At 51.5% G+C, this 17,712-nt stretch overlaps 1 protein-coding gene across 1 annotated transcript; it reads left to right on the top strand.

Moving 5' to 3' along the window:
• The first annotated feature begins 1,755 nt into the window (after window positions 1-1,755).
• On the top strand, window positions 1,756-12,330 carry SPRY4 (sprouty RTK signaling antagonist 4). Its single transcript, XM_047851352.1, has 2 exons — window positions 1,756-1,920; window positions 11,123-12,330. Exon 2 carries the CDS (start codon window positions 11,172-11,174, stop codon window positions 12,069-12,071), a length of 900 nt encoding a protein of 299 aa, XP_047707308.1. The 5' UTR covers window positions 1,756-1,920; window positions 11,123-11,171; the 3' UTR covers window positions 12,072-12,330.
• The last annotated feature ends 5,382 nt before the right edge of the window (window positions 12,331-17,712 follow it).

Here is a 17,712-nt window from a genome sequence, read left to right as displayed (position 1 = left end):
GGTCCCCTAGGCGAGGGGGAGCTCTGCTCCCAGGAGCTGAGTTAAGTAAATCACACTGCAAAGCTACATCTGAGTAGTGAGAAGGCATTTTAGACTGAGACTCTGTAACCTTGAGTTCTAGTCTGGGTTTGCAAAATGTCCCTCTGCAGCCAGTCTCCTGAGCCCCAGCCCCAGTCCCAGCCCCAGCCCCAGGCCAGATTTCTGGCCTGGACTGGGAGCCTTTCATTGGCTCTTTTGACAACAGCCAAGCGCAGTCCTTTGGTGGCGTAGAAAGAAAAAGGGCAGCTCACAACCTCGGGCAGTGAAGCCAGAACACCAGCAAGACAAACAGGGGGATTCAGGCCCTGGCCCAGCTCACATCCCTGTATCAAAGCCACCCCCAACGCTGGACTTCCCCCTCCGTGCCCCCCAGGCTACAGCATCCTCCTTTCCTGGGCGGAGCTGGGCCTGAGGCTGTTGTGAGGGCTCCTCGCCTTCACAGAATCAGGCCTAAAGGCTGGGGCTTTTCTTTTTCAACGGCCTAGACTGATGGGATAACCCCATCAGCATCGTTAACTGCAAAGAAAGGACCCCCGGCCATTTCCATTTCCTCTGCGGCTCAAGAACCCTGTTGTTATTTAATCCCATGGCTACTCCCGCAGCATCCTCGGCTCTGCCGACTCCACCCATCCACCTGGCCAATTCTCGGCTGTTCCCGCTTCCCCGGAAGGGCGCTGATGGGGATGATGGAGAAAAGGCTCCTACTGGAGGAAGGGGCCATAGCCTTCGGGGGACATAGGCTCCTCAGGGTTGGAAAAGGCACGGGGGTGAAGAGTGAAGCAGCTAGTGAGGGCAGCCAAGGGCGGGCAGGCGCCAGGGCACTGCGGACAATACACTGGGGCATGGAGGGCGTGCACTGCAAGGCGAGAGCCTGGGCTCCTCTAGTTGAGTAGCCAGCGTCGGTCGGGGGAGGGTACTGGAAAAGGAAGAGGTCTCGGTCTTGTCGCTGTCCACGCCCAAGAAATGGTGGGGTGGGGGGTGGGGTGGTCTGCACTCACTCAAGGGAGACTCAGACTTAGTAATGGAACCAGATGCACTCAAGCAACCCCCACTATGCCCTTCTGTGCTACGGACATTTGACATTTTAAATTTTGGTGAGCGTAGTTTCAAGACCCCTCCCCCCACCCGACGCCCCTAGGCTAGAGAAAGATAAGGGCCACAGCAGGGGTCTTCCCGTCTCCCTCCAACACCCCCCCCCCACGCCCCGCGACTGCCTGCGGCAGTTCGAGATCCCAAGATCTAGGTGTGTCCTCCCCACCCGGCTCTCCGCCCAGGATTCAGAGGCCTCAGTGCCCCCCGCCCCCCCAACGACACTGACGGTTCCTGCCCAGGCCCGCAGTGGCGTGAAGGTGGCCTTTACCTCCTCTCGCAGGCTTGGGAGGGGGTACAGCCCGCGCAGCTGAGCCAGCTGCAGCAGTCGCCGCCGCCCTCCATTCATTAAAAAAAAAAAAAAAAAAAAAAAGGCAACAACAACCTCCACCCCTTTTTGTAAAAGAACGACGGCCTCAGAGGAGCTAGAGTCAGCCCCAGCAATCAGGGGTTAAGTCCTTTTCCGGCCCCCCATTCATAAAAAAAGGAGCGCGGCGCATGCGCGCGCGGGGTCTCTTGTGCCCACCCATTCATAGAATCGCGAACGGGGCGCGTGCGCACTGGAGCTCCCTTCCCTCCCATTCATAAAAAAGCCATTTTCCCAGGCAGTGGTTGCAACACCGCCGCGGAGGCAGCGAGAGGAGCTGACAGCGCGGAGCTGGCGCTGCGGAGCGCAAGGAGTCCTATCGGTTTCTCCCGCCGACGTCTGCGAGGACAGCAGCGTCTGACCCGCCCGGGTTCGGAGATTTATACAGGCGTGGAGCAATGCTTATGGCTCTGCGGCTCCTCAAAGTAAGTCCCTGGCCGGTTTCGGGATCCGAAACTGCCCCCCTCTGAGCCGCGACGCGACCTCCACTTCGGCTGGGGCAAATGGTGCGCTATTTCTAGGCGCGCCTCAGTGTTCCTTTCCTCTCCCTGCGCCTCCTTGAGCCACTGCGGTGTGCCGCAGCTCCCTGACGCCCTCGGCTGGGCCGGCACGGCGCCGGGGGTGTTCACAGCCTGGCACCGGAGTTTCCGACCCCGGGGCATTGCCAAGCCCGGCTTCTCCACTCTGCGACTCAGGAAGCCCCGTGCGTGTCCCGGGAGTTTGCCTCTGGCCTGGTTTCTTCCCTCCTCCTGCCACCACCCGCCTCGAGCGCTGGAACAGGAGGCTCTGGGCTCGGTCAGGAGCCACCTCTTGGGTTCGGCGGGCGCTCTTGCCCTGGGCGGCTTGCCCACCCCGGGCTCCGTGCCCACGGTGCCAGCTCTGCCCAGATATTCCCAGCCCACTGCAGCGGCCTATGCTCGACGTAGGTTTTTCTTCTCCCGTCGGAGCCGTGACGGACTGGGTTTTCTACCCTTCTGCCTCCCCCTCGATGGTCAGCACGGGGTTGGCCCGGGACTGGGCATTTCTGCTCCCTCTCTTTGGCGAGGCGGTTCCTCGCCGTCTGACCTTTGCTCTGCTGCTGCATTTTATGCTGTGCAACTGCCTTGCAGTTGCCTTTCCCTTTCCCGGCCTCTGCAGGGCCAGAGGCACCTCGGCCTCCTCGTGCCTCCCTTCTCGGGGCATCGAGCTGTGCCAGGCCCTGGGGCCGGGCCGCGCTGGGGCTGTGGTGGGGGCTGAAGGTGCGTTTACATAACGCCGGGCGTGTGGGAGCTGGAGGAAGAGGTTGCGTGCGTAGGAGAGATAAGGCTCCCGCTTTCCCTCCTTCCTTCTTGGTGGTACCAGGCTTGACATCACCGAGAAGAGAGGAAGATACAGACGGTACGTTCTGAAAATTCCGAATCTCCCAAGGCCACAGGGGCAAAGAAGGGGGGGGGGGGGCAAAGGCGGGTTTGGGCAGTCAGGGTTGCTGAAGCTTGGCTTCATCACTGGGGCCAGAGCTGTGCCCAGTTTCCCCTCCATGCAGACGATCAAAAGGCATTTAGACAGTAGCTACTCTTGTGCAAGAAGACGATTTCCCAATTCTCTTTGATTGGGGCTGGGGGTTGTGGGCAGAGAAGGCAGGAGAAGCGAAAATGGTTGCACAGCTTGAAGGCTGAGCCTTGGGCGTTGAAGCAAACTGGGATGGAGGGGCTGGATGGTGAGGAGAGGGGAGAGCTGCTGGCTGCCTCATTTAGCAGCTATGGATGGGCATCCATATTGCCAAGTCTGGGTGAGGGCAGGAGGCTGTGCTCTGGCACACTGAGGTTCCGAGGACCCCCCCAAAACATGGTTAGTGCTGAAAGGAAAAGTGTGGGTTCAGTGGGGTACCCAGATCCAGTGGGAACCCCCACCTTCCGAATGCCTCCAAATCAGTGGCGTGATTCTCTCCAGTTGGAGAGGGGTGGGAGCTGACCAAGGCTCTCCAGTCTTTCTGACGAGCCTCTGGGGGATACAAAGCTGGAAGGTGAAGGCCTAGAGTATTGAGGAAATATGGCCTTATCAATCTCTTAATAAAGCTCAGTCGGGCCTGACGCCCTACCCAATATTGCACTGGTGATTTCACAATGTTTAGAGTTCTCTGGATCTTCACACGAATGGAGCATAAACATCTGGAATTTTCAGTTTTTCTTTAAGTATGTGGGTGTGGGTTGGACTAGGAAAGGGAGGGCTGCAGTTGACCCCTTTAGTTCTGTCTCAGAAGAAGGGTGGGAAAAATGTAGACCTGTCCAGTGTGAAATGGAGTTTCCTCCCTTTGCCAGCCCTTGGGAGCAACCTCCCTTGCCAGCAGGCTTCAGGCAAATCCATTAATGTGAGCAGTGCACACACTGACCAACTGAGATGCATTTACCCAGTACCTGGTAGGGGGCATTTTGATGGCACATTTCTGAAATCTCCTTGATGGACAAATGTTTGTCAGTTAAAGTGAGGAAGACTTTTCATAGACATCTCTTATTTTCCTTTTTTAGATTCTGAACCCAGGAGTCCTTCCCCTTTTTGTAAAGTGGAAATCCTCCTCGTTCCCCTGACCTTTTCCAGATTACCATCATTTTGAAATGGCAACACTTCCTAAAGTTTTGGTTGGGCTTGGTGGGAGGAGACAGAACATAGACAAGAACGATTCCTAGCTAAAGCAGGACAGAAACTGGGGGACGGAGATCATTTGGAGCTCACAGATGTCCTTTTTGTTTTAATCCTTCCAGAATAGATGGCGAGATAGGGCTCTTTGGAATTTCACCCTCTGTCCAGTTCATATTCTTTACCTACCCATCCCCATCCCCCACTCGGGTAAACCTGACGTAGCCTCTGCCCAGAGGTTTGGCTGACTTGAATAACAAATGAAGGCAGGCATTCAAAGCAAAATTTAAAAGTGAGCGATTTAAAAATAAAGGGAGGAAAAGACATCCATTAACGCCTCAAGAAGTGGCCCCTGAGGTGTTTTACTCTGCTTAATACTTTGGGAGAACACGTAGGGACTTTCTTCCAATTCTGATGCTAAGTCCCTTGGTGCGACCTCTACTCCCCAGTGTAGGGCCCCCTGAGGCATTTTTCTTTCCTCCGGACATCCTTTTGGGTAGGACTCCTTATTTGGAATAAGGAAACTTGGGAAGGAGCCCCCTTTCTTTCATTAGAGAAGTTGTGCTCTTAGAGAGTTAAGGCATTTAATGTAGTTCTGAATCCAGGGTGCCTGTCATCTCACCGCTAACGATTTGGAAGTTCCTTTGTGAGGAACACTGAGAGGATTCTTGCACAAACCTCTGAATTTAGGGATATAGTTGAAAATGTTGGAGTTGGGATGTAGACAAAGCGTTCTTAAGTGGGGGGGGGGGGGGGCCAAGAGTGAAAAGCTTCCATCTCCTGGCCAGCCTGGATCTCCCTGATAGAAGGGAAAGCAGTGCCCTACTGGGCAATTTTGCTCTTTCAAAAAAGCCAGAGGAACAGGTGATGAAGAGCAACATACAGAAGTGTATTAGTCCTTCCAGACTAAGTTAGCAGCCAGGTGGGAGCAGATGACTGGCTAGAAAACCTGCTATCTTGGGCCTTGGTCTCTCCATCTGCAGAGTGGGGAGAGAAGAAACTTCCCCAGGGGGCTGGGCTGCGCTGCTTGTCACTACTGGGCACCTAGGATGAAGAGCTGGTTGTAAGTGAGCCACATCCTACACAGGAGGTGTAGGGTGTTGCATGATGTAAGAGGTGGGGTATTCTTGGCTCTCAATGGTCTGGGGCCACCCTGTAGATCCGGACAGCTGACAAGGCTGGGGATGTATCCGGGACATGTGGCTGTGTTTAAGAGGCTCCACCATTCAGCTGTGATCATGATTGTTCTTTCCAAGGACAGTCCGTGGAGGAAGCAAGGGCACTGGGGGAGGAGCACAGATGTGCTGGATCTAGTGGAGGAGGGAAGGGGCCCTTCTGGGGCAGGTGGCCATTTGCAGAAGAGTGGTTTCCCTTGTCCGGTAGTCTTTCTTTTTCTGGATGGGAGAAGGGGATAGTCATCTCCTGCCCCATCCCAGGAGTAAGCTAAAGCCTATTTTTAGAGTCTATTATTAGAAATCGATGGTGGAGGATGGCGAGATAAATGATCTTGGTGCCCGTGAGACGGGGGCCTTCCCTTGGGGTCTAGGTTTCTGGTCCCCTCCAAGCTTCGACGTGGGCCAGGAGTTCCCAAACTGTGCCGATGGCTAACAGGCTGCTTCTAGCCCCATTCTTTACTCACTCTTGCTTTCTATTACCTCTTTAAAGGAATTTGAGCAGACAAGGATTATGGGGTTAATAATACAGTGAAACCAACATTTGAAGCCACCTAGGACAGCCCAGAGCCTAGTATATAGCAGGACTCTTTCCAGCTCATGCCTGTGCTGGCCTTTGGTGCTAGCTGACTCGTGGACGAGAAAGAGAAGAGGGTTGGGAACTGCTAGCTAGTGCTGAGACAAAGGGATGAAAAGCAGCTGTTTTCTTTTGTGATCTCTAACGGTTTATGGCTAGAGGTGAGCTCCTTAGTGCTGGTGCCCGGTGCCCGAGAGGGATGGGAGAGCAGCGAGGTTCTCGGACAAATCCAACTGCGGAAGTGCTTTGTTTTCCCACAGGGGCAGTTCTCAGCAGAGATGCAGAGACTGTCTTCCTCAGTGGGGTACAGGGAAGGCAGGTCCCTGGCTTTCCTTATACCACACCCCCCCCCCCAAAACACCTTTTAAAGTCTTTCTGAAGCAGTAAGTCATTATTTGATTGGAGTTTAATTAACTAAACTGGGATGTTGTCATAAAGAACCAAGTGGTAGTGGTGGGCAGGCTCCCTGCAGCCTAGAGACCTTTTCTTCTGAACTGATAAAGGGTTAAATAGCCTTCGCTGGGAGAACCTACCGAGACTGAATGGTGCAGAAATTGCCCATTCATTCAGAGCCTCTTGCCAGTCTGTCATTTGCTGACCTATAGTTTTCAAAGCACAACTGTCAGGTTTTCCAAGTATTTCCCAACTCCTCTTCCCAGGGTAAGTCAAGGGGAAGGGTGGATGGGTGGCGTGGGCATTTAAAACGCCACTTAATTCTTTTCAGCCAGCCTGCTTTGCAAGGTCTGCGTCCTGATGCTCAGCCCCTCCCACAGGTACAAACGCCACAGACCACCAAGTGGCAAAGACAGGACCTTGTGCTCTGGGCTTTTCCATATCCTGCTGATTCAATATTCTAGGACTCTCTTCTGGCTTCCTCTTATTTCTTCCCTTCTGCACAGACCTGGACCAATAAGCCCCATCCGAGAAAGTGCCCTGGAGAGACCCTTAATTTAAGTTCAGCTGTGTACGAGGAAGGAGAGGGGATTCCCTCCCACTCCAGGGCTTCCTTTTAGGGACTTTTGTGGTGAGACCCATCTGACTCTACGAAAAATAAAAATGAACACACTTAGTAAAGTAGCGGTGTATGAGACGGCAAAGAAAACTGAAGTGGAAACGAAGGTAACTTGAGCCCTGAGCCTTCCTGTAATGACAGATTTCAAACCCCCAGCCTCCACTCTGAACAGTGACAATTCCCTGAACTAGGGGCCCATCTGATGTAACCCCTGTCTGGCTTCATTTCCCTGCTGGTTTGGTTAAGAGCCAGAGGATGGCCTGATGAGGCTCCTGAAGGGCTAGTGGCCAGACTGGGCAGGGGGAAGGGGGAGACGGACTAGTAGAATTCACAGCTGTGAAAGTGACTGGTGCTTTCCTGTCATCACATGAATACCTAGCCCTGACTGTTGGTCAGGGCTGTGGGGCTGACGTTGCAGGCTCTGGAGCCTCTCCCTGTGTGGGTTCGAATCTCATCACCTACCAGCGTTATTCTTCATTTCTTCCTTGCGAAATGGGTGTTATCCTCCAAGGTGATGGTGTGAGGATTAAATGAGAAAATCACTGAGGGCTTAGCGCAGAGAGCCTGACATGAAGGTATGTTCATAAATATCCGCTCTTTCCACAATTATTATTATTTATTATGAGAAGTTGTGAGTGGAGGTAAAAGTTTCCTCATGCTAATCCATAATAATGCCACCTAAAACTTGATAGAGGTGCTTCTCTGCCTAAGTGGAGTGCTGGCTTTGTTTCTCTGTCCACAGTCTTCCAAATTGGCCATCAGTCTTCCAAAGAGCCTAAATGAGGCAAAGCCTCCTCTCTCCTATTTATATTATAAATCTCTTCCTTCCTTGCAGGGGAAGCAGAGAGTACATATTAAACTGCACTTAAGTTCTGTCAGCATTGCTTAGACTGGAGGATGGGTGTGTCCCAGTGAGTAGAGCTTGATCTTCTAAACCAACTGAGGGTTGGGTTTTTTGGTTGGTTGGTTTTTTTTTTTTTGAGACTTCATTTAGCTATGCTGAGGGGTTATCAAACAGGCTGCCCGGGAAGTAGTTTTTCTTTGTCAGCCAAATGAATTCAACCCTCCTGTGGAAGTCCCTGCTAATGGGGAGGTGAGGAGGCAGTGAGGCCTGAGGAGGTTTTTGAGCAGTACAACTCTGAGCCAGCCACTGTTTTTGCTGAGCTGGTGGCCGGAAGGAATCCGACATCAGAGTTGTGATAGGGAAGATGCATTTTGGAGTATGCCTGCTGGAGCCATCTTGGATGCAGCATGTCCCAAGAGAGCTGAGTCATCGTGGACTGAGCTCCCAACCCCATGTCTGGCCCCAACTACAGGCCCAGATGTTGACAGCTACCTCTGGAGGGTGATGGGAGCCCACAAATGCCAATATCCCCATTGCCTGCAGGCGCGGCGCCCACCCTGGCATCCTGGTGGGACTTTTCCATTAATCTGCCTTCTGATTCCAGGGCCTATCAAAATCCCTGAGCATTGCCCATGCCTTTTGCTTTATCCACAGAAAAATGTGTCTGTTTTTAAGAGCCCCAGGAATAGAACTGGGGAAAGAGGAGTGGATAATCTTCTTTTCCCTTACTTTTTCCAACAGCATGGCAAGTCCCAGCCCCCAGTCCTAAGAGACAAAAAGCCCAACTACATGGGACAACACAGCCTTCAAACTGCCACTGACAGTTTTGTTGGCAGGACCCTGGGTATTCATGACCTGAGCTTCTGGAATAAGGGAAATTGTGCTTTGTCTTAGGGGGTTCTGGCTGCAGCACCTCTTGGCTGGCACCAGAGATCCTTCTCCTGTGCCTCTGTCAACATTTTCCATTCTTATGCTCAGTCACACCTTTTCCTCCAGGCAAAGTCCCTATGGTGTGGACCTAGGGTCTCCTAACCCTCTTCTGTCAACCCCAAACCCATTTCTAGAAGCAAGGCTATGGAACCCCTGCAAAGAATAAGTGGACTCTGCTGGGTGGTTGGCCTGATCCTTGGAAAAACTGTGCCAGAGATGCTTATTTGACACCCCCACCCCCGATCCAGCCTTGACCATAGGGCTCCCCACAGGAGGCTGCCTTGGGAAATGACCATTCTTGGTGGCAGACCCGCCAGACACTTAAGGCTAACTCTGCCACAGGAAAGTCTCCCATTTGAAGAAGATGCTCACTCCCCCTACATCTGAAGGGAATGTGGAGATAGGAGGCAGGTGTTGCCATTAGGCAGACTTTCTCCAACATGAGAAAAACTGCACAGAAATCCCAGCATCTTTTAAGTAGGTAGGGCCACGGGAGCAAAGCCAATAGTACATGGCCCTGTGCAAATGGGAAATATCCATCGACTGAACACTGAACCTTATAGAAAAGACTTCATGCTTTTCTGCATTTGCAGTGTAGAGGATATACAGATGAGAACCCTGTGGATAAGTTCCCTTTTATCTACTTCGTGAACTTTGCATCTAGAGCTAGCTCTTTCTTTTAGACAGGTTAGAAAGCATCTATGAAAGCCCTCTGCCAACAATTTAACCATTTCTGATACTGTCTGAACTGTTTGCAAGGAGGGAACCATAATATTGAGTTGCCCTGAATGCCTTTTCCCCTTCACTGTAGACATGGATAAATGTGGATGAGTTACCTGAGTGAGGCAAGGTGTGACTGGACTATTGGGATGGGCCTACCGTGTACCCAGTTTGGAAGGGGGGGGGGCGGGGGTGGGGGGGTAAGTGGCAGTGGAAACCTATCCACCACCTATCTTCTCAGGCATCCCCTTTGAGGCCAGATGAACTTAACAGCAGAAGTGCAGGGTCGGCTCTCCTAAACAACATTATTAGCATCGCGAACAAGCATTTACTAAACCATACCCTGTAACACGTTAATCCAAAGGTCTGTTCCTTTTTTAAAGACCATTATCTTTCCCTTCTACCCAACACCGTGTCCTGTCTCACACCCCCACGCCCTGGTGGACTCTTCCCAGAGTCTAATTCTCTTGGATTCCAAACCGGGTCCCCTTGGGCAGAGGTCTTGGCCTTCTGCTGCTATTTCTTTAAATTGATCTCCAGCCGAATTCCGAATGTAAAGGTCAGCAGGCGAGGAAATGGCACTTCTAATAGAAAACAATGTGCACTTTCTAAATTTGAACCAAGCCGTTTCCGCTCTTTGATTTAAGTGACTTCCTGGGGTTCCGTGTCAGGCACTGCAGTTGAATCTCTGGCCAGATTCCAACTTAAAATTGCACTCTCTCGGTGAAATTAGAAACTGATCCAGAGTTGGCTTAGCTATTCTAGTAAATAGCATTTAGGCTGAATGTTCGGCTCAGCACTTGGAAATGGGTGATGTGAGTGCCCCTCGAGAGGATTTCCCATCCAAGTTGTCAGAAGTGCACCTAGCCGGGGGTTATTAGCCACTGGAGGTTGCTGCTCTTCGAAGTGCTGGTAATAAGTTAATATCTTGGATGTGTAGGCATCACATGCAGCCCTTCCTTCTGTGACTAACTGGAATAAAGGGTTTTGTTTACCCAGCTGATACACGATGGGAGCACACAGGGGCTATCTGTCTTGGTCATTACATCCTCAGCACGATGCTTGGCACAAAGTCCTTTTGGTGTTCAGGAAATCTACACTGTTGCTCTCTGGGGTAGTGACAGATTACTGCCAGGCAAGATGCTAGGCACTGGATATGCATTTTCTCATTTACTTCTCACAAGAACCCATTTCACAGATGACAAAACTAAAGATACAGAGGTTACAGAACCTTATTTCTAGCATCGCTGCTAGGCAGGGGTGAGAATTCAAACTTGAATCTGATTCCAGAGCCTGTGTGTATAACCACTGAACTCGCTAAAAAATGGAGCGTATTTCACAGTTCCAAGAATGAGATCGGATGGGCTAGGTTTGAACTCCTGCCGAGTTCTGTTCATAGTTTTGTGTGCCTTTGGACAAGTTACTTTGAACATTAGTTTTCTGTAACTAGAAAAGGCATAATAATAGTAGTCACATTTTAGGGTGAAGAGTCCAGGACTGTGAAGAGTCAATGACATAATATATATGGTGCTTAGGAGACTGCCTGGCTCACATTAAGTGCTGAATAAGTGTTATTTTTACCACTTACTATTAATTGTTATTATTAATCATCTAAGCCTGGATGCTGGAGAGTCCTGAGGGAATCGGGTTCCCATTTCATTTGGACTCCCAAGGACCTGATGGGGGGTGGGGGTGTTAACAGGCCAAGTACTGATGCCTGGAATCCGCTCTCTCTTCCTTTTCCCCACCTCCCACCTAGGGCCCCTAGAAGCCTGTTCCTCAGCACAGTCCAGGACCTCTCCAGCCCCATGGAGCCCCCGATCCCACAGAGCGTCCCCTTGACTCCCAGCTCAGTCATGGTCCAGCCCCTACTTGACAGCCGCATGCCCCACGGCCGCCTCCAACACCCACTCACCATCCTCCCCATCGACCAGATGAAGACCAGCCACGTGGAGAATGACTACATAGACAACCCCGGCCTGGTGCCCCCCATTGGCCCGAAGCGGACCCGGGGTGGGGCCCCAGAGCTGGCCCTGACGCCGGCCCGCTGTGACCAGGACGTCACCCACCACTGGATCTCCTTCAGCGGGCGCCCCAGCTCTGTGAGCAGCAGCAGCAGCACGTCCTCTGACCAGCGTCTCTTAGACCACATGGCACCACCGCCCGTGGCTGACCAGGCCTCCCCCAGGGCTGTGCGCATCCAGCCCAAGGCCATCCACTGCAAGCCACTGGACTTCAAGGGCCCAGCAGTCCCACCGGAGCTGGACAAGCACTTCTTGCTGTGCGAGGCCTGTGGGAAGTGTAAGTGCAAGGAGTGTGCATCACCCCGGACACTGCCCTCCTGCTGGGTCTGCAACCAGGAGTGCCTGTGCTCAGCCCAGACCCTGGTCAACTACGGCACCTGCATGTGCCTGGTGCAAGGCATCTTCTACCACTGTACCAACGAGGACGACGAGGGCTCCTGCGCTGACCACCCCTGCTCCTGCTCCCGCTCAAACTGCTGCGCCCGCTGGTCCTTCATGGGCGCCCTCTCCCTGGTGCTGCCGTGCCTACTCTGCTACCTGCCCGCCACCGGCTGCGTGAAGCTGGCCCAGCGCGGCTACGACCGCCTGCGCCGCCCTGGTTGTCGATGCAAGCACACGAACAGCGTCATCTGCAAGGCAGCCGCCGGCGACGCCAAGGCCAGCAAACCGGACAAGTCTTTCTGACACTTTGGGTCGAAGCCCCCGTGCTGCTACCCCTGGAACTCGGTTCCCTTCTGACACCTGAGAAGACCACAGCGAGGCCAGAGGTTTTAGTGTCCTGAGGCTGACCTTGCTGGTCTGCCCCACTCCCCATCCTCAGCTTCTGAAGAAATGAAGACCACCACCGCCCGCCCTCTCTTCCCCAAAAGGATGAAGAAGCACTTTGGGTTTTTTTTCAGGGTCCCGGAACTTTGTGTCAGACAGTGGCAGGGGCGTGGTGTGGCTGCGGGGCAGGGGAGCGGGGTGGGGGGGGGTGGGGGTGGGGGGGGGTGTTCTTATTCAGAAGACGGAACACAGATGTGGACACATATCCGGAAGTTGCGGCTGCTTGAATGCCTTCCCAGTTCCTCCTCCTTCCCCCTCTCCCCCTGCTCTTCCATTCTCTTTGGCTGCCTGGGAGGAATCATTTACTGAGTGACCAGGGGACCTTTGAAGAAGACCCCTGGAGCCCTGACTTTCATACTTCTCCTCCCCCACCCTCCACCCCAGTTTGCCCCAACGCCTTGGGGAAGGCGGAGAAGACCTTGGTGATCCCTGTTGTATATACTTGGGAGCCCCTGAGAGCCAGGGAGTCCAGGCCTCGTTCCTCGCTCTGCCTCCCTGGAGCCACAGATGGACTTAGGAGCCACTGCACAGTGCATTCCTCCCCTCCAGCTTCATCACTAACTCTTGGGGGTGTTCAGCTCGTAACACCGTCCTTCGGTTCTTACCGAGTCACAGACTCACCTGCCACTATGCGTCCCGTGTTCTCTCTACCTAGATCCTTTCCAGAAATTTCACGGGTAGAGAAGGCCGGGGCGGCACATGCGAGACCAAATATCATTTTGCCAATGAGTCTGAGACTGTGGTCTCTGGATCCAGTCGTTATGTTTTTATAGAACAATTAAACCAGATGCTATAACGGTGTTTTAAAGAGAAATAATAATAAAACACTTTGCTTCCTTTTGGGCCACCCCCAGGAAGGGCTGATTTCAAAATCTGGGGGGCGAGCAACCTCAAGGAACACAATCCCCCTTCCCACCAAGAAGAGGATTTTCACAGCAAAGAAGAGAGACAGCACCTCCCATTGGCAGAGCAACAGTAGGGCCGAGCTGGGTGTGGGTTCCTTCTCTTCTGATTCTGCTGCTTGCTGTCATAGCCTTTTGTGTACAGTGATGTGTCTGTATCTTTAATGTAAATAGACAGATGACAAAAAAAGAGTCTATTTTAGTGCTAGGAAGCCCTGGCAGGGGAATAAGAAAGCAAGGGGGGCGCGGTGGGGATTCTCCAGGGGCTTCTTGGGGGATTGAGCCCTGCTTCTGTGCATGGCCACAACGCCCCCTCCCAACAGCCCCCAAAGACGTAGCAACTCTCTCTCTCAAGGTGCTAAAGGACTCAGCGCAGCACGTCCAGTGGGTAGGTACTTGTTGCATGCAAAAGCTATATTGTGTCTGGTCCTTCCTCCCCAGTTGTTGTGTGGGGGGTCTTTGCTTCGTGTGGTATTTTGTGTGTCCTCCCACCCCCATGAGAGGAAGTGGCCTGGGTGGGAAAAGCTACCCCAGGTGAAACTGGAAGTGTGTTAGGCAGAGCGTGCACAGTGTTTCCAGTTTGTTCTGTAGGAACAGAACCACCTCCAGGACGGAGGCAAGGAGGCAGGTAGCTGTGATTGGCATGCACCCACTGCTTCTCTAGGACTTTTTTTGTTTCCCTTGAAGACTAGTAGTAACATCTTATGGTTTAGAATAAGTTCATCGTAACTGTAGGTATTTATTGATTGGAGGAAAGGAGGGGAGGGTCTTATCATTTTAGGCTTTATTTATATAACGTTTGCTAGCTTGTAAAATAGGAAATACCGCATCTGCGTTTTCTAAGGCTGATTCGTGTAGCTACCCTTGCCACAGTGATGGATGTATGGATGTTCTTGCACAAATAGGAGGGAATGGTAGGAAAAACACATTCAACCAACCACTTCTACTAATTGAATGTATCAGATGTGTACCGAAGGGACTGGAGATGTTTTCCTCAGAATAGGTGTGCAGAGGTTACCCCCACAATGGAAGGGCACGTGTCCACTCTTGTTGGCGAGGCCTCAGAACCTTTCCCAGGGTCCCTCTCAAAATGTCTCCATGGGGAACTTGACCCAATGGCAAGTTGCACTTTGGTGATCTTGGTGTTCTACACACCCATTCTGTGGAGAATTTACATAAGCTGTGTATACACACACACACACACACACACACAAACTACACACCTACCCCACAACCCTCTATCTACACAGACCCTGTTTCCTGGCAAACAGCCTCCTGACCCCTGATGAACCCTGACTTTTTGTGTACATAGTTATAAACACGGATTTTTCTGGTTTTGGGTTTCTTTTTACTTTTTTGCTTCCCCATTTTGGCTTGTTCTCTTGGTTTGCATTTCACCTGCTAGATGGATGTGTGCCAAGCTCCCGGGGTCCCCTGTGCTCCATGGTAAAGGGAAGCCATGTAGCAACTTTGGTTCTCCCAGCTCTGTTGCAGGGCAAGTCTTTGGCATGTTTTTCTCAGCTTCTTGGCAAAAGAAAATGAAACTGGCTTTCCCGGGGGCCAGTCGAGGTCCACTGAGGAACACATTTTGGTGGGTGCTGCTTCCGGCTGATTATTTCTGTCACCAACGGCTGGCTTGGCTGGATTGTGCCTCGTCTTGACCTTTTTGGAAAAGAGCCAGTTGGTTCCCGCTTCTGTTCAGCCTGGGTGGGTGGTGGTTCTGCCTCCAACTGGGGGTAGGGTCCACAAGCGTGGGTCTAAGACGTGTCCTAGTGGACCTTGGCTGCTCCTGCCCTGAGGGTGGGTTTGTGAAGGTCCAACACTCCAAGAAACCCTGGGGAACTGGCTCTGAAATAGCAAAACCCTTCCAGATGGATGGCAGGGTGCAACCAAGGCTTCTCACAGTTCTTGGCTGGAAGGAGGTAAAGACCAATCCCTGCTGTTGGCACGGGCCCCTTCAACAACAGAAACAGAAGACCTTCATGTGACATGTCAACTAGTCCTTTCAGTGCTGTGGAGTCTGCGTGGGTCCCCAACGTACATTGAGTGTGACCCAGTTAGATAATGACTTGCCCAAGGTTGCACGACATGGAAAGTATTGGTTGGAACCAAACGCCCAGATCCCATCGCCTCGAAGCTCCATATTCTCCACCCGTTGCCCCAGGAGATGTCTGATAGAGTGTGGGCCGCACAACTTTGCACTGTATACAATTCACTAGGGCATCTCACAAGCTTGACGGGCCTTTTGGCTCATACCTTCGGTGAGCATTCTCCTGCCCTCCGCTTACTGTGACAGTTGATGACAAATCTTGCGCTGCCATTTTTTGCTGTGGGTAACTCCCGTGTGGTGTCTACCTTGCTTTCTCTTCTCTGCCCCACAGTTTGGTTTCGTGTTACAAACACAAAAGGTGTTCGAGGTTCCCACCCCACCACATTCTTCATTTTCCCTCTTCACTGTAGCCCCTTCTCACCCCACAACAAAAGTTACCACAGAAGGTTTCCTTTGTATAGAATATTTATTTTGAAGCTCTATTTTAATAGTATTTATTTTAGAAAGTCTACTATTGTAAGAGTTCTTCTGTTTGTGAAGAAAAAAAACAAGTTAAAAACTGAATGTACTGATCTAGAAAATATATATAAATATATATTGTTAAATATACACAGGACTGCCGTTTCTCATGTGTTTGTGTGTTCACACCCCCGACCTCCTCACCCAGCAAGACCCCGAGCCTGTCAAAAACACCAAGTGGAAGCGCGTACCCCAGCTCTGGCAAGACGAAGGGGCAGAGGGAGGGGGCTCCTTGTGCCAGAATGTCCCTTGTTCACTTCCTTGTGAAGCTGACTTCTGCCAGGTGCTGCTAAATCCTCCCCTACGCAGGCGTGTATTTGTAACCCACAGATGACAAAACTCAAACAGAGAGGCAGTGGAAGTGGGAAAGGGTCATCTGACCTGCCCAGTTCACAAAAATTCTGTAACTTTACTTTTGGAAAGCGCTTGGTAGTTTTCTTATGACCACCAGAGTGGTCTATATTACATAAAAGCAGTTCCTTTGGCTTCTGAAGGCTTCCATCCATTGAATGCTTTGGCTTTGCCCTTCTGATGTACCTGCCACCTGTTTCCTCTGCCCCACCCCCTCAAAACTTGGTAGAGACCAGGTCACTTCTCAGTTTATGGACCTGGGGGAACTTTTTTATTGTGAACATGTGAATACATGCCTATTTACTGAAAGACAAGGAATTGAATGATTATTGGTTTTTTTCCTGTTGCCACGAAGCACACAAAGACAAGAGGGATGGACAGAGGATGAGAAGCCCTGGGTCCAGATCTTGTTTTCTCTGAGGTCATCAGTTACAGGCATCTTCCAATTCTTTGTTCAAGCCTCAGGTTCCTCTTTAAGATATCCAAACCCATTCCAAGGACCCCCTGGTTAGTGCCTAAGAGAGCACAAAGGATGTTTGTAGTCACTGCGGTCCTGTCTGCTCTAGAACTTTAATAAAAGGTAGGCACCAGTCTCCCTGATGAGACCATGTAGCCTCCCCGTTCCCAGATGATGGACAAGGAATAATTGTGCTCCAAAATCTTCCTGTGCTGGCCAGGTAAGTGTCCCGCTGCAGATGCTTGTCTCTTTAATCACCTCAATCCCGAATGCTGTATACCAGGCTTTGGTTCAGTCTTGGATTTCCTGACACTTGGCCTGCCCCTGGTTTTATGTTGTTTTCTAATGTTTGGGGATTAAAAATAAAAATCTACACAGGGTGTTGGGTGCTTAGCATCTCCCCAATCCAAATATTGTTTGAATGAATAAGCACTTGTATTTTAAAAACTCCTGTCCAGAGAAAAAATTCCACATTTGCCTCCCTTGTCTTTCCCTTCCTGACTGCTTATGAAATGGCTTTGGGTAATAATGGTTAGCATTTGCTGAATGGTTTCTTTTTGCCAGAAATTGAACAATACATGGCAGACACCATTGTTAGTTCCCTCTTAGAGGTGCAGAAACTGAGGTTCGACATGTGGTCACATGCCCAACACCTGTTCGGGGGTAGATGAGGAAAACGGGGAGTTGAGGGTTTAGCAGCACAATTTGGGTCAGAAGCAGACAATAGACTAGATAGACCCTGGTGACTGAATTTTAAAATAAGGGGGAAGAAGCAGAATTTCTACCCTCCACGCCGATAACCGCATACCCCTAGGAGGGCACCACAAGCCTGGTGCCCATTCCACCAAGAGATGGGGAGGGTGGGTATCCCTGCTCTAGGGGCAAAAAAAAAACAACCCCCTCCACCCCCACTTCTGGCAACTCTGTAGTCTGGCCAGGCAGCCCCAAGCTGCACCCGCCGCTCCCCAGCTGGCCCTTCCAGCTTGCTGAACCTGCACCTTGAAATGAGTTCCACTTTCCAAAGTACATTTGTGAGGTAATCAAATGCACCCCGGCAGACAGCTCCACGCTGGAGGTGTGTGCCAGATGAAAGCCGAGAGGACATTTTTAAGAGCCTGAAGTTTATTCATCGGAACTTTAATAAAACAATATGTCCATGGCCTGGGGCAGGTATAATTTTCATAATTTATGGGTCTCTGAGACAGGAAGAGAGCTCAGGGT

This window comes from Prionailurus viverrinus, chromosome A1 (genome assembly GCF_022837055.1).
Source record: "Prionailurus viverrinus isolate Anna chromosome A1, UM_Priviv_1.0, whole genome shotgun sequence".
NCBI lineage: Eukaryota > Metazoa > Chordata > Mammalia > Carnivora > Felidae > Prionailurus > Prionailurus viverrinus.
Note: the sequence above shows the minus strand (reverse complement) of the source record. Positions and strands in the feature narration are given on the sequence as shown.